The sequence below is a fragment of the Metarhizium robertsii genome, assembly GCF_000187425.2.
Source record: "Metarhizium robertsii ARSEF 23 chromosome Unknown MAA_Scf_4, whole genome shotgun sequence".
Classification (NCBI taxonomy): Eukaryota; Fungi; Ascomycota; class Sordariomycetes; order Hypocreales; family Clavicipitaceae; genus Metarhizium; species Metarhizium robertsii.
The window spans coordinates 1,946,944-1,961,732 of NW_011942182.1; the positions used below are offsets into that span (position 1 = coordinate 1,946,944).

General features: G+C 49.1%; 4 protein-coding genes across 4 annotated transcripts; 2 read left to right on the plus strand and 2 right to left on the minus strand.

The window, feature by feature from the left end:
* Positions 1-67: 67 nt before the first annotated feature.
* MAA_02728 (RNA exonuclease 4) lies at positions 68-1,027 on the plus strand (the record flags this gene model as incomplete). The annotated part of the gene is made up of 1 exon (XM_007820726.1): positions 68-1,027. The coding sequence occupies one exon, from the start codon at positions 68-70 to the stop codon at positions 1,025-1,027; it is 960 nt and encodes a 319-aa protein (XP_007818917.1).
* A 343-nt stretch (positions 1,028-1,370) lies between these two features.
* Positions 1,371-2,809, minus strand: MAA_02729 (cyclopropane-fatty-acyl-phospholipid synthase; the record flags this gene model as incomplete). Its single annotated transcript, XM_007820727.1, has 2 exons — positions 1,371-2,399; positions 2,471-2,809. The coding sequence occupies 2 exons, from the start codon at positions 2,807-2,809 to the stop codon at positions 1,371-1,373; spliced, it is 1,368 nt and encodes a 455-aa protein (XP_007818918.1).
* A 2,630-nt stretch (positions 2,810-5,439) lies between these two features.
* Positions 5,440-8,403, plus strand: MAA_02730 (MCM2/3/5 family protein; the record flags this gene model as incomplete). The annotated part of the gene is made up of 3 exons (XM_007820728.2): positions 5,440-5,699; positions 5,772-8,238; positions 8,293-8,403. The coding sequence occupies 3 exons, from the start codon at positions 5,440-5,442 to the stop codon at positions 8,401-8,403; spliced, it is 2,838 nt and encodes a 945-aa protein (XP_007818919.2).
* Positions 8,404-9,354: 951 nt separating this feature from the next.
* MAA_02731 (uncharacterized protein) lies at positions 9,355-13,137 on the minus strand (the record flags this gene model as incomplete). Its single annotated transcript, XM_007820729.1, has 3 exons — positions 9,355-12,443; positions 12,507-12,990; positions 13,075-13,137. The coding sequence occupies 3 exons, from the start codon at positions 13,135-13,137 to the stop codon at positions 9,355-9,357; spliced, it is 3,636 nt and encodes a 1,211-aa protein (XP_007818920.1).
* Positions 13,138-14,789: the final 1,652 nt, after the last annotated feature.

Sequence of the window (14,789 nt, forward strand, 5' to 3'; positions counted from 1 at the left end):
ACATTCTCATCCCCTGTACTTGTTCTTCCAGCATCCCAGCGCTTAGTACTGAGTATGTACTTGGATCATGGCTGAGTTATCTTCCAACTGGAAGAAGCTCCAGGCAAGGCTCAACCCTGGCAAGCAAACACAACGCCCATCTTTGAAGCGTAATGCAGAGGATGAGACGTCAAGCACATCTAAGTTACCTAAGTTTTCAGCAAAGGTTTCTCCAAGGCCCACCCAATCTTTAAACACTAAAGTCAAGCGGATTGCGAATATGGGCGGGGTGCATAGTTCCGGAGTGGGAGATGAATCCAACACTGGCCAGTCACCATCCATCGGGCTTTGGGCGACAGACCGGGGCGTTTCGAGTGAGGCCCTAGCAGACGCATATGGCCTCGGTATCAAAGAGAGTTCAGTGCCCGTGGCTTCTTATAACGATAGAGTCAATCACGGTCGATCATGCAATGTCGATGTTGGAAAATATGTTGGACTGGATTGTGAAATGGTTGGAGTTGGCCAAGGGGGGCATGAGTCAGCTCTGGCTCGAATCAGTTTGGTTGACTTTCATGGACGACAAATTTACGATTCTTATGTGAAGCCAAGGGAACGGGTCACTGACTGGAGGACGGCTGTGAGTGGCGTATCCCAAAGAGAAATGAGGTTTGCGAGAGAGTTCGAAGAAGTTCAACGCGAAGTATACGATATCATCGAAGGACGGATCTTGGTTGGACACGACATAAAGCATGACCTAGATGCGTTGAAACTGAGCCATCCTCCGAGGGATATCCGAGATACCGCCAAACATCACGCATTCAAGAAATACGGACATGGGCGAAAACCTTCTCTACGAGTTCTGGCTCGAGAACTTCTAGCTACTGAAATACAAGAAGGTCCACATTCTAGCACTGAGGATGCACGCGTCACTATGCTCATTTTCCGAAAATACAAGCCGAGTTTTGACACCGAGCACGCAAATCGCTACCAACAAAGGACTCCTCCAACCACTACAAGGAAATCCAAGAAACATAGAAGGAAACAATAATCTTACTCTGAACTACCACTACAATGGAGCATGGCCTGCGGTGTGGAGTCTTCATTTTTTGGGAGGCAACGATTGTCAATGGAACAATATAACACTGTCGGAAAGAGTAGCATGCTCAATCAAAATTTGCATCACAGGGACCACGGGAAAGTACGAAGGGGTTTCTTGCTCCCTTGAAAACCAACTGCGATTTGGACACGGCGCGTTTATCTGGTATTTATAGCGGGATTCCTTCTAGCAACTCTATAGCACCTTCTCGCCCGACAGTAATGATTACATCTCCTAGGGTTTTTGTGGCAAAACCAGCTTCGCAGTATTTGAAGTAATACTGTGGACGACCATGTTAGTGAAATTGACGAGACGAAAACACGACATCGGGGTTTCTTGCCTCCCATTTTCTTCGAAAGACCTCAATAGCGTCTTTCGTCATTCCTGGGTGATTATGCAAGAGTGCGGGCTTGATTTGACTGTCAAAATGACTCTGGAAGTTTTCGTTCCACAAGCGTAAAGTCTTGGCATAATGCCCACCGATATTCTCCACCTTCTCGATTATGAGCGTGCCATGCGACTGCTCGCTGATATGGCTCAAAAGTTGTGTGATTGAGGGCAAGTATCCTCCCGGGAATATGTATTGGTTGATAAAACTGTGTTGTAATGTTACCTCGTGTGAACATGCATAATGGGATTCGAGCATTATAAAAACGTACTCTACTGATTTGGAGTATGCCTCATGACGGTTCTCAGGCATCGTTATACACTGGAACATCGCGATGCCTCCGTCCGGCTTGAGGAGCCTATTCACACGATCAAAATAAGTGCCCAGATACTCCTGGCCAACTGCTTCGAGCATTTCGATAGACACAATCTTGTCGTATGGCTTTTCAGGGACCGGAAGTTGGCGGTAGTCTGTCAACATGATCTCGATCCGTTCATGGAGTCCAACAGCACGCACTCGTGCCTCTGCCAACTCTTTTTGCTCTTTTGAAAGTGTTATGGACGTTACTCTGCAGCCAGTTTTGCTGACAGCTTCAATGGCAAAGGAGCCCCAGCCAGTGCCTATCTCAAGGACATGGTCTGTCGCTTTGAGCTTTGCGCCCTCGATAAAGCGAGTCAGTTTCCTCTGCTGGGCGGCTTCTAGACTCTCGTCACCTAGGCCGGAATCTATCCGAGTTTGCCACACTGGGCAAGAATATGTCATGTCGCTAGAGAGGAAGGCAGCAAACATGTCGTTACTAATGTCATAGTGTGCCGAAATGTTCAATAGTGAATTGGAGAGGGTATTGGTGGATCTAGCAAGATATGATAGTGAAGATGAGATCCTAGACACGACCGTGGTTCCGTTGCGCATGCGGTCTCTGTTGATGATGAAGAGCTGCATGCACGCACATTGGTCATTGCCATGTTCATATACCAAACCAATGCGGAACCCTAGTGGAAGCTCACCTGGAAAAATGAAGTCAGATCTTCGCAAATGACATCTCCAAGCATGTATGCCTCAGAAAATCCTATATCAGCGAACAAAAACAGCCGCATCCAGAATGTCTCTTTCTTGATAACAATCTCCACGCGAGGCGTAGTGCAAACTCGCCTCTCGTGAGTACCCGTAGGCGACAGGTCAGCGCCAGAAGAGAGCTTTTGACCAAACACATGCCGAGTTCCGCCAGGTTCATCGACAAGTAGAAGCGTGCCGGTGTCGATGCATGATAGAGTAGTGAGAATGGCGGATCTTGCTACAGACACGGCAGGTGCCCAGGCCAAGCCAACTATCGTACTGCGGACCATGTCTGATCCATCTCTCAGATGCCTGTTGAGGGTTTCCGGCAATACTGGTAGCTGCATTGTATGGAAGAAAATTTACTGCGCACACGCTTGAAGGGATTGGCAGCAGTCAGTCTACGAAGTGATACTTGGGTAACTCATTCGATGGGCTCTTGCAGGGTTTTAAGTTTTAGTCCTGCAACATGTAAATGCTATCGATTCCATGTACGCGGCGGACTCGGGTAGAATCTATGACACGTTCCGAAACGCTCGGACGTGTGGACCAAGTGCCGCCAATTGATGACCCTGGATGCTGGGCACGGTCTACGTGGATGCCCAGATGCCCGTCGTTCTTAACAGTAGTAGCCCATTTCTACGTTTCCAGATGTCAATGTACGCTGGTGTAACCCCGCCTCGATACAGAGGATGATGATGAGCAAGACCACGGCGATAATCAACAATACCGAGGTCATTGATTGATTGGCCAACCTTGGGTTTGAGAGATACCGGATCAGTCCAGCTGTACTCCGTACACAGAAAGAGTATAGAAATTAAACTGAGCCTGGGGACGATAAAGACCTGAAGCATGACAAGCCATACAAGACAGCTCGTAAGAAATTTTTATTTAACTCATTAGACCTCTGATAATTGGTGACAATTTACTAGAACATCAATTGATGTCGTGATAGCTGTTGGTAGGCAGGTTAGGTGATGACATGACCCTAGGGTAGGCAGCAGCAGTAGGTACTCAGCCCACATGGTGGCATTGTAGTAGGTGTCGCGTTGGAAACCAGATCGACGCGTCTCGACCCAGTTCTACTCAACAGTTCTTGAAGAGTCAAGTCTAGAGCGGTGCATCCTGATCACTTCAATCAATCGATAGTACTTACTTCACCCAAGTACTTGCCTCCTCAAACAAGCGCCTCAAAATAGCCCAAGAAAGCACGACAAATCTGCGTGTCGCGGGGTTTGCGACGATACTGAGATCCCAGCATGTCACCACCCATACTCTCGATTACCGACGACATAACACAGGGTGCTTCAGTTCCTAACTTGATGCCATGTCGAATTCAACACGACGGGCCAATTGACCAAGCCGCCACCTACTGGACGCCCTGCACAACCAAAGGTAGAATTACCCGCCGAGATACATCCCGATACGAACAACAACTGGTGCTGACCTCTAGGCACCCAGGCCCAGCCAAGGAATCGTATTTTAGAGGGAAGAAATTAAAAGGGACGAAGTTCTCATTGCCAGAAGAATACGAAGGGCTTGTTCTGCAACCTACACCTGAAGATCAGACGATGAGCAAAGGCATAAATTCCGCAGTGCCCCCAAAAAACAAAGAGGCTGAAGAATCAACCAAGAGTTGTAGCCTTCAAATCCTCTCCAGATTCCAAGGCATTATTGTATGGAGACAGGACCACTCTGGGAGTGACTCGCCTGATTTGTATACCCGGTCATTGGATGAATGGCTCAAGACTGCTAACAAGGCAAGTACAATATGTTCTAGCATGTCTGACGATACAGCCGCTGATTGTAGTAGATCCACACACCCTAGCGCTCCGCTGAGAGACGAGGCTCTGTTGACGAATGCAGATTCGGCTGGAAATGAGGACGCTTTATGTCTCAAGCTCAATCATGGCTCAGAACCTGCCAGGTTCTTTAATATTTCCGGGGCATATCGTCGTGGAATTTCTATCAGATATTACAAACAGCTCGCCCGGGTGAGGCAGGGCTGAGCATGAAATACTTCAAGGTCTCGGCGTTTTTAGCCTATCATGGTGGTATTATCAAGTTTTTTATTTTATTTTTTAATACCGAGTTATTTATTGTTTCCCTCTCAAGACAGATGATAATACAAGGATGATGCGAGAATCGTGCAAGAATCGTGCAAGAATTACATCTGAAAACACAATATTTGGCCGCACTAAGCCAGAGAACAGTTAAAGACTACCAAATACACCATATTATGGTGGTATGAATATATACCATGCCAAATCCCCCAAAACTGCCTATAACATAAAATATAGTCGCCTGACATGGCGGCCTGGCACTGCCTGACATGTCCGCAGGATTCTAGACGGTGAAACAAGCTGCCTCTAAATGTACCAATCGATGGGGAAGGCCAGATGACAACCCTCAATTTCAGGTTCGCAACTAATACTGCCTACTGGTAGTGAGTAATTATGAGCCACGATATCAAGTCACTACAATTTAACCACCACATTCTGGCAGAACTGCAGGAGTCCTCCTTGAACAAAGGGTGCTTGCTATTCGCCACCAGGCAGGTATTAGCTAGTTCAAAAATAGCACAATAGCAGGTGCCTTTGGTCTTAGCGCCATCGTTTACGCAATCAATTAAAATCGCGCCAGAAGTGCCCCTCCCACGCGTCTGAGACGCGCATCGCGTTACGCCTTTGCGCCTTTCTCTCAACCGGTTACTGCAGCATGGAGAATTGGCAATACATCTGAGGGACCTTTACAATCTGGCACGAGACCTCCAATCCTCAGGTCGGAGTCAATTCTTTCCCGGCTATCGAACCTCTTTACACCCGAATACTCCAATTTCCTGTACGAGCAGCCGCCCGCCTCGGCAGAGGCAACGCAGTACCCCGCTAGGTGCAGACCCGAAAGATCATCGTCGTGCGCAATGGCTTCTAGTGATGCTGGATACATGATGTCCGATGCGCCGTTGCAAAGACGACATATGGCCTTCCCTTCTTCTTCCTCAACTCGCCCGAGAGGACCTCCGTCGGAGAACCTTGGTGCTGCTAGTGACGACGAGGGTGATGCTTTTGCCGATGACCAAGTCCCGCGAAGTTCACGCATCCCGGATGCCGCCAGCGTCCCTCGCGTTGAGGACCGAATAGGAGTACTTGTTCAAGAGCATTTTGAAGCGTTCATTGAGAGGTAAGCGATGAAATTCTGGTAAAAGCCCATGCTCAAAAATCGATCAAAAATAACATCGAAATAATCCTGCAGTTTTGCCGAAGATCCACTATCAAGCGCACCAACTTCGAGCGCTGTCACTACAGACAAATACTATGTAGCACAAATCAGGTCGATGAGAAATATGCAGCTTTCTACGTTCTACGTTGACTACAAACATCTCGCTGCGTGGGAAAATGGCAGTTTGGCTGATGGAGTAATGCGCCAGTATTATCGATTTTTGCCTTTTCTTACGGTAGCTCTACACAATATGATCGCAAAATACGAACCGCAGTATTTTCGGGAACATCGCCAGCCAACAGCGTCGAGCGCGCTGTCAACTTCGGCGGCTAGCCAGCTTGGTTCTGCCAGCCAGAGCGACGCCTCTCACAGAAAGAATGAGCACCAGCAAACTGATAAGCTCTTCTCTATTGCCTTCTATAACTTGCCTCTAGTCTCACGGGTCCGTAGCCTGCGGGCAGCCAATATTGGACAGCTCCTCTCCATTTCTGGCACGGTCACTAGGACTTCAGAGGTTCGGCCAGAATTGTCACTAGCCACCTTTGTTTGCGAAGCATGCAGAGCTGTTGTGCCAAATGTCGAGCAAACTTTCCGATACACGGAGCCAACTCAGTGTCCCAATGGAACTTGCTCAAATAGAGTTGCTTGGCAGTTAGATATTCGGCACAGCACCTTCGTCGATTGGCAAAAGGTTCGCATTCAAGAGAACAGTTCCGAGATCCCTACCGGCAGCATGCCTAGGACTCTAGATGTTATTCTCCGTGGCGAGATTGTGGATAGAGCCAAGGCAGGGGAGAAGTGTATCTTCTCCGGTGCTCTTATCGTCGTTCCTGATGTTAGCCAGCTAGGTTTGCCAGGACTGAGACCCACCGCCATTCGCGATGATCGAGGGGCACCACGTGGTAATGATGCTGGAGGAAGTGGTGTCACGGGTCTGAAGGCCCTGGGTGTTCGTGACCTTACATATCGCCTTGCTTTCCTGGCCTGTTTCGTTGCCCCTGATACTTCGAGCACGGGTCAACCAGCGGCAAACAGTGCTGCTGATATAGTAAACGCCCTCACTCAAAGCAATTCCGTCGAAGGAGCCGATTCCATAGAAGATGCGCAAGCCGCTGTTCTTGCGTCGATGAACCCGTCCGAGATCGAAGATCTGCGAGCAATGGTCCATGGTGACCACATATACTCCCGTATGGTACAGTCCATAGCCCCCATGGTATATGGCCATGAAGTGGTCAAAAAAGGTATACTACTACAGCTCATGTCAGGTGTGCACAAGACAACACCCGAAGGAATGCAATTGCGTGGTGATATCAACATATGCATTGTTGGGGACCCATCTACATCCAAATCCCAATTTTTGAAGTATGTCTGCTCATTTGCTCCACGAGCCGTCTACACAAGTGGAAAGGCATCGTCGGCCGCAGGTCTCACTGCGGCAGTGGTCAAAGATGAAGAGACGGGAGAGTTCACTATTGAGGCTGGCGCTCTGATGTTAGCAGATAATGGCATCTGCGCTATTGACGAATTTGACAAGATGGATGTGGCTGATCAAGTGGCCATTCATGAAGCGATGGAACAACAGACAATATCCATTGCTAAGGCTGGTATTCAAGCAACACTTAACGCTCGAACTAGCGTGTTGGCTGCTGCGAATCCTGTCGGCGGAAGATACAACCGCAAGGCGACGTTGAGGTCCAATATTAACATGTCGGCACCAATCATGTCTCGATTCGATTTGTTTTTTGTTATCCTCGATGAGTGTAACGAGCAAATTGATCGCCATCTCGCAGAGCATATTGTCGGCATCCACCAGCTGCGCGACGAGGCGGTCGAGCCTGAGTTCAGCACCGAGCAGCTCCAGCGATACATCCGATTTGCTAAAACATTTCGCCCAGTGTTTACGGACGAAGCTAGAGATGTTTTGGTTACGAAATACAAGGAATTGCGAGCCGACGACGCTCAAGGAGGAGTCGGTAAGAACTCATACCGTATTACCGTGCGACAATTGGAAAGCATGATCCGTCTTAGCGAGGCTATTGCCAAAGTGAATTGTGTTGAGGAGATTGACGCAAAAATGGTGTGTGAAGCATATGACTTGCTTCGCCAAAGCATCATTTCGGTTGAACATGATGACGTGGAAATGATGGAGGAGGACGAATCGCAAGAAGATGGTCAAGTTCTTCTCCATGCCGCGGAGTCTGCATCTGGGAGACAAGCCGACAACACTATGGCGGTGGATGAGGAGCCACCTAGTAGCTCATCCCTGGTAGAAAATGCGGATATGAAGAAGAAGCGGACGGTTACATACGACAAATACATCAAGATGGTCAACATGATAGTACAACGAATCAGCGACGACGAGAACGGGAGCGGGGACGGCGTAGAAGGCGAGGATCTCATCAATTGGTATTTAGAACAGCAGGAGGAGGAGTTGGAGGGTGAAGATGCCTACCATACTGAAAGAGCTCTGGCCAACTTGGTTTTGAAGAAAATGGTTAAAGTAAGCGCACAAAAATTCATTCATTACCTATGGAGCTAACCTACGCCCCCCTAGGACAACATTTTAATGGCCCTCCGAGGAGAAGTTTTGGATGGCGAAAGTTCGTCCAGTGCTGCTGGAGTAGTTTACGTCCTTCACCCCAACTGTGCAGTGGAGGAGTTCTAAGAAAGGAACCGCTCCCAGTGGGCTGACGGCAAAGTGCCAGAGCAACCATCCACCTAAATCTTGACTAAGGAATTTGGAGTTTGGAGTTTAGTTACGTAAAATGTTGACGGCAACCGGCTGTGGGCTTGTTGCCCTATGTAGCAATTTATCAGGCGGGCTTGCGTGATATTTGGTGCATGCCTGGCAAGATATTATTATATTTGACTAGGTTCTCTAAAGTTGATTGCCACCCATCTCTTCGCCGGAATTGTATTTCGGAACTGTGGTCGCACATGTTTTAATATCCGTATGCAGTTCTCCTCGTACCCAGACGTCGGGTCCTGATATCTCGATGCAATGACACAAGTGTTTTGGTTATTTCAGGCGAATACAAGACAAAGGTTCATCAAAGTGAAGTCGGCTTCCGGGGCCGCCATGTCTAATTGTTGGTAGCTTTCAATCATCTTCACTACTCTAGAGGCTGGGTTGAAGTTCCCAATGGCTACTTGTCGAATTGGCACGATCTCTGAGCAGTAGAGTAGAAGACTCCATTGTATTTGCATAGTTAGTTCAAAAATCAAGAGTCCATTTCATTTCGACATCTGCTAAGCTACCCGCCACACCACATCGACCGTCAGACGTAGGGCTAAACAAGATGCCGTACGGCGAAATAAGGAGGAAAGTGTAAAAATAAGAAAAAGACAACAGGGGTTGAAAGAAGTCAGCATCGCCAGATACAGCCCACCGCGAATGTACATTAACATGCCCCATCTTATTAGTACACGCCGCTTCGATCCCATGCGAAGCGAGCATATTCAGGCGCATTTTGTCTGCAAAGGAGAGCTGGCCGCTGTCCTAGCAAGTTAGGACTCTTATGAGAGCGACCAGACATGCAGCGTATCTTGCTAAGGTGAATATCGTTCGCATCAATCCATAAAAAAAAAAAAATCCCCGGCAGTAATCATGATGATTCTATTTGCCGGTAACCTGCGACGGAGGCGAATGATGTCGGGTCCAATTGTCGACTCCCCTCGAGCGATACCCTCCTCGCCCACCTCTGCCAGCCCGACCCTGGTTAGATTCATTGTCCTGGGCGTTGGAAGTTTCTTTCTTCCCTCGTGCTCCACTACCGAGTCCCCGACGTCTTGAGGCCGCCCGTTGGGCGTGGGAGCCTCGTGAACCTCGAGCTACAGAGTGAGAAATCGGCACGGATTTAACTTCCTTCATTCCCGGAAAATAAATATTGATAGTACTCTGGCCCCCATGGACGTCTGAAGGACGAAACGGTTCCATGATGGACGCCTGAACAAGGAATTTCTTAGGTAACATCTTCGTTTGAGCCACAGCAGGCTGCCATGCTGCGTCTGGTACCTTATGAGGGAGGCGTATTTGAGGCAGAGAGCCCATCTCTTGCTCCTCGAAACACTCTTCTGCCATAGGCTTAGATATAAGTAATTGAGAACCAGCATCAGCTTGTGTTGGGGATATGCCAGGGAGAGAAACAGTGGCAGAGGTTTGATAGCCAAGGTGATCGAATGAACCTTTGCTAGAGACGTCAACAGTGGTATCTCTGCTTTGGGCCGGTTTGTCTCCATGGAGCAATTTATGGAATCTGGCTTGCCAGTTATGCTCGTTGCCCGGTGGTAAATCACGGCTAGGCTCTTCTCGCTGACCGTCTTTCGGGCTGATTCTGGTCGACCAAACGTTACTAGAGCGCGATGGGGGATGTTGTGTTGAGCACATTGTAGGGGGAAGTTTCACGACTGGCTGAGGTTTAGGAAGAGATACATGTGGTCGCATTACATCTCCCTCATATGCTGGATGCCCTTCCATCGTAGGCGGAGGTGGAGTCGGAGAGGATGGACGCGAGAAACTGCGCCCAGAAAGCGTTTCATGGCGTATATCTTTGGCTGGAAAGAATCTTGATGGTCGCGACTGGGATGGTGCTCCCGAGCCAATTATACCAGCATTGGCAGAAGGGGCTGAATCTTCCAAAGATGTCGTACCCTTCTGGGACGCATCTTTAGTTGCTTTCCAAGGCGCTGATTGATGGGATTGCACGTCCGCCGTACCGATATTGTGACGTGTCCCATCACCTGGAACATGTATGGGGCGCCAGGTTTCCTTGATCGTTGGTTGTGTATCTGCCATAGTTAATCCTCTCTCCATCAGCTGACGCTCACGGCCAGCTCGCTCCGTCAGCCTCGTAGCGCTCAACTTCTTGTCATTTTCTGCGACAGAAGTGACCCACTTGCTTGCAAGATCTGGCCCTGGTGGCCCGTATCGAGGGTTTTGTGAGCTAATCGAAGGCATTTGAGATGCCTGAGGCTGACTGTGGGGAGTGACTCTGGCGGTATTGCTAGGTGGTGCAATTGGCAGTGGTCCCTTTGGTCCTTGCGATGCCGCTGAGGAAGCATTCGTGACCCTACCAAGATCTGGATTAAAGGTTCCGTTTCCTAAGCCGCGGTCATTGTCTGGAGATCCCCAAACATTTCGCGATGAGGGCGACGCCCCAGCGCCCCAGGAAGGAAACCTGTCAGCACGAGCGCCTTGTCCGCCCCAGAGATCATTACGCCGTGAATCTTGGCCATGAGAGAGTCTTCTGGACCTTGTTGATAGTGGCGGGAGCGAGGAGTTCGAAGAATGAACTTTAGAATCGACCACCGGGCCATCAGCTTGACTTGGGACTGTTGATATAGGGCTCACTGGTGATACTTCTCCACCTGGAGAAATTTCCTTTTCAATAGAAACTGGCCGTTCTCGCTGTTGAATTTGAGTGGGTTTGGTGATGTCAGCTTTTAAGGAAAGCTCCTTTTTGCCGCTTCGCTTTTCGGGAGCAGGGCCTAACGCTTCCAACTTCTTTTGAATGCGTTCTCGCTTGGCAGCTTCTTCCCGGGCCTCTTCTTCCTGACGACGCTTTCTAGCAAGTTCTACCCGCTCACGCATCAGTCTTTTCTGATACTCCACCTCATCAACAATATCATCACTCGAGGGTTGAAGGAAATTAGGCTTTGAATCAGAATGGGCTGTGCTGAGCTGTGGCGTTGTGAATGCCGAGCCGGGCGAAGATGTCGTTACTCCTGGTTGTGATGCCTGTTGCTTGGAGAGGTGAGGACCAGAGGTGCCCGGCTCATTTGAAGACACAGGACTTTCTACAGATGTTGACAGTGATGCTCTGTTTGCGGTCATCATGTCCACAGGCGGCACAAGAGGCATATTTGTATCATTATTCTTCCCCATCTTTTGCTGAAACAATCCACTTCCTGTGCTGACGCTAGACGATCCTCGGCGTCTAGTAAAAGGAGTCTCCTGTGGCATTCGACCAGTAAGAGGTAGTCCATGTGGTTCCATAGATTGGTCTGAAGGCTGGGGCCTCTGAAGCAAGGCTGGATACTTAATGTGAGATTCTGATTTGATCGAGCCCCGTCGGTCCGAAACTGGTTCGTAGCGGCCAGATTGCGAGTTAAAAAGCTCCCTGTTGGTATGTGAAGAGCCTTCCCTCCAAGATGAACGAGTAAAATCATCAGCGGCAATCTCTTTTGGTGGATGGTTAGAGGGTTTGAAAATTATAGCATCCCTCGCCTCGTTATGTGGTAACGGTAAAGGGTCTGCTAATCCTGGTGAGGCCCTGTCGACCGGAGGCAAGGTAGCCCACGGCGATTTAGTAGGTGCGGCAGAAACAGGGGGTTTAGAAGTTACTGCCGGCTTTTCTTGAGACGCAGGCTTAAATACTAGTCCTCTTCCCGCAGTCAGTCCTCCAGGCCTTGATATGACCGACCCAGAAGACATGGTCGGCGCTGGTGAGTTTGGTTTCATCTGAGATTTGCTAGGAACTGGAGCCACGATTTTGTCGTGAACTGACGCTTGAGGCTCATCCAGATGCGGTAGTGTAGTTTTGGTTCCATCACCCCAGGTAATTGCTTCTGGTGCCCAATCGTCGTCGTCGTCGTCAATATCTGCCCATTTATTTGGCCCCTGTGCATCGTCTTCATTGAGGCGACTAGCCATATGAATTCCATATTTCTTTAGTTCCTCATCGGTGAACTTCTTGGGCTCGGGAGCTAGATTATTTCCAGTGATTAGTTTTCTACATCATATTCTGAACCGTAGGAGTATGGACTTACGTCTGTTCTTATTCCAAACGGCGCCTGGGTCAGGAGTTGAAGCTGGCTTAGCGCCATTGATAACGGAAGAAAACCGAGGAGCCGTATCTCTAGTGCCAGTTCCAGTCTTAGCAATAAGACGTGGTCGCGACGACGACAAGGAGCTCGACCCAGGAGGCGGAGTATTTGAACCCGTCGCGGGTTTATCCACTGGTTTGGCGGCGACACCGCTGGCACTGCTTTTTGAAGCCAGGAATGTCTTATTCACCGACACAGCTTTGAAAGTTGCAGGCTTTTTAGCTGATGAAGCTGATCGCCCATGACCCTTTTCTCCATCCCTCTGGCGCGAGGCTTCCGTGTCTGATCCGCCGCTAATACTGACATCAGCAGAGTTTAGCTGCTCTTCAATGCTGATGACATGCTTATTAGTTATCTCATCGCCGTTCGAGGTCGAGTTGCCGTTCGCGTTCGATTGGTCATAGGCGACTTCGTGGGCTTGACCGTCCTGCTCCCGACATAAATCCCTGGTAAGCAAATATTGGACATTCTTCCCTCGGGGGGAGTCGAAACGTTAAAGAGAAGTACTGACGGATTTGTGCTGAGATGAGATAGAGACATCAGCAAGTTTATCGCCCGAATGCTCTGTTGCCATCATCCGACGTAGTAGTATGATCTGCGCCGTGCGCAATACAATTGAAGGTCTGTACCAAGCCAGACTCCAAGTTAGGCTTTGCTGTATGGTAAATGGCCAATACTCAAAGAGCCTGGGAAAGATTATTGGGAAGTTCGAGGCTGGATTAGACCTTGGGCATTGGGCGAAGACGCCAGATGATGAAAATCAGTATGGTGTAACGGCGATGATTTTTGCGGAGTTCAGGGTGCGATCGATGAAGGGTCGGCCTCAAGAAGTTTGCGCAGAGGCAAGCTCTCTTAAAATGCCCCTACACGCATAAAATATCTCGATGGAATGTCGTGGCGTGCGCGTCGCTCGCGATGTGTTGGTTTTGCTTGGTGAAACCGAAGTAAGTAGGGTATGGTCAGAGGCCAGTCAGTACTACTCATGAGGCAGAAGGTGAGTTGGTGTTCTAAGCTGCAGTCACCTGGTTTTGGTTTAGCGTCATTTATTCCGAAGACGATCATTGATGAGCTGGGGCGCTGAAAGCGCCGTTAGTGGGGCTCGGCTGTCCCAAAAATGCGAAGCTGCCAAGTGTGGTCAGGTGCCCGAGCCCGTTTAATGTGTGCAGGCAAATAGAGGCGATGTTCATGATCTTGTCAGGGAGGTCAACGATATCCAGGTAGTTCGCGTTTATGTGCAACTCTAAAGCCGCACCAAATTTCTCTTGCTCATAGTCTTCGGGCGGAAACGGTTGCGAATGCCATCAAGTCCTCCGTTACAGGATAATTGACATGTTCACATGCTGCCTCTGGTCATGCTGCGAATCAGCTTAACATATATTATGTGATCTCAAAGCTCTTCTATTTTATCACGAGCGACGGCAATCATATCAATCGCACCAGAAAAAGACCCTGACCATACAGGGCCTCAAAGCCGTGATAGGCAAACGTCGGTCACGATGGGAAAGGACACCACATCAGCCCAACTTACTGGCGACGTGGAAAGGCATATATGCTAAAACGTCTCTGTGCCAGATATGGACGCACAAGTTTAATGCAATGTATTCATTTGCCTTCGGACAATTACAAATGGAGCAATCCTAGTGGGGTGCCAGGAGCAGTGCCGTCTAGAGTCTATTTACACAGTTCTTAAGGTGTTAACTCGATGAAATGCGGTCGCCAAGCCTCTGACAGCGTAGATTAGTGAGCGTTGTTCTTGTGATGGCCTGTATATGATAAGAGGACCGCAGTTAGTGATTGGTTAATTCTCAACTTTAGAATATGCATGCAGCGGAAACTTACGAAGGTGGAAGTAGTAATTTTGAGCATAGCCAATGCCAATCAATAGAGCCAAGACGTGGATAATAGCTGTGCTTCTTGTCAATGACGGATCGGCGGGGTTTTGTCAAGATTTTGAGGAACCTACGTTGCACGGAGGTCTTCTTGCCAAAGTACTTTGCCTGATATCGACCAAGGAGACCTTTGGCCTTGGCCTCGGGGACTGCGCCTCGAGGTAGTTTCTCATAAAAGCTGACAACGCGTTGCATACGGAGGGCGTCGGGGGCGCCGCCAATTGCCTGAAAGAATTCTAACATCAGCTTTGATCGCTCTGGCGGCCTGACGTAGTCCAATGCTATCCGCGTACGGAACCAACGTATCCGAGAGTCACGCTGATATTCATTCCGAGTC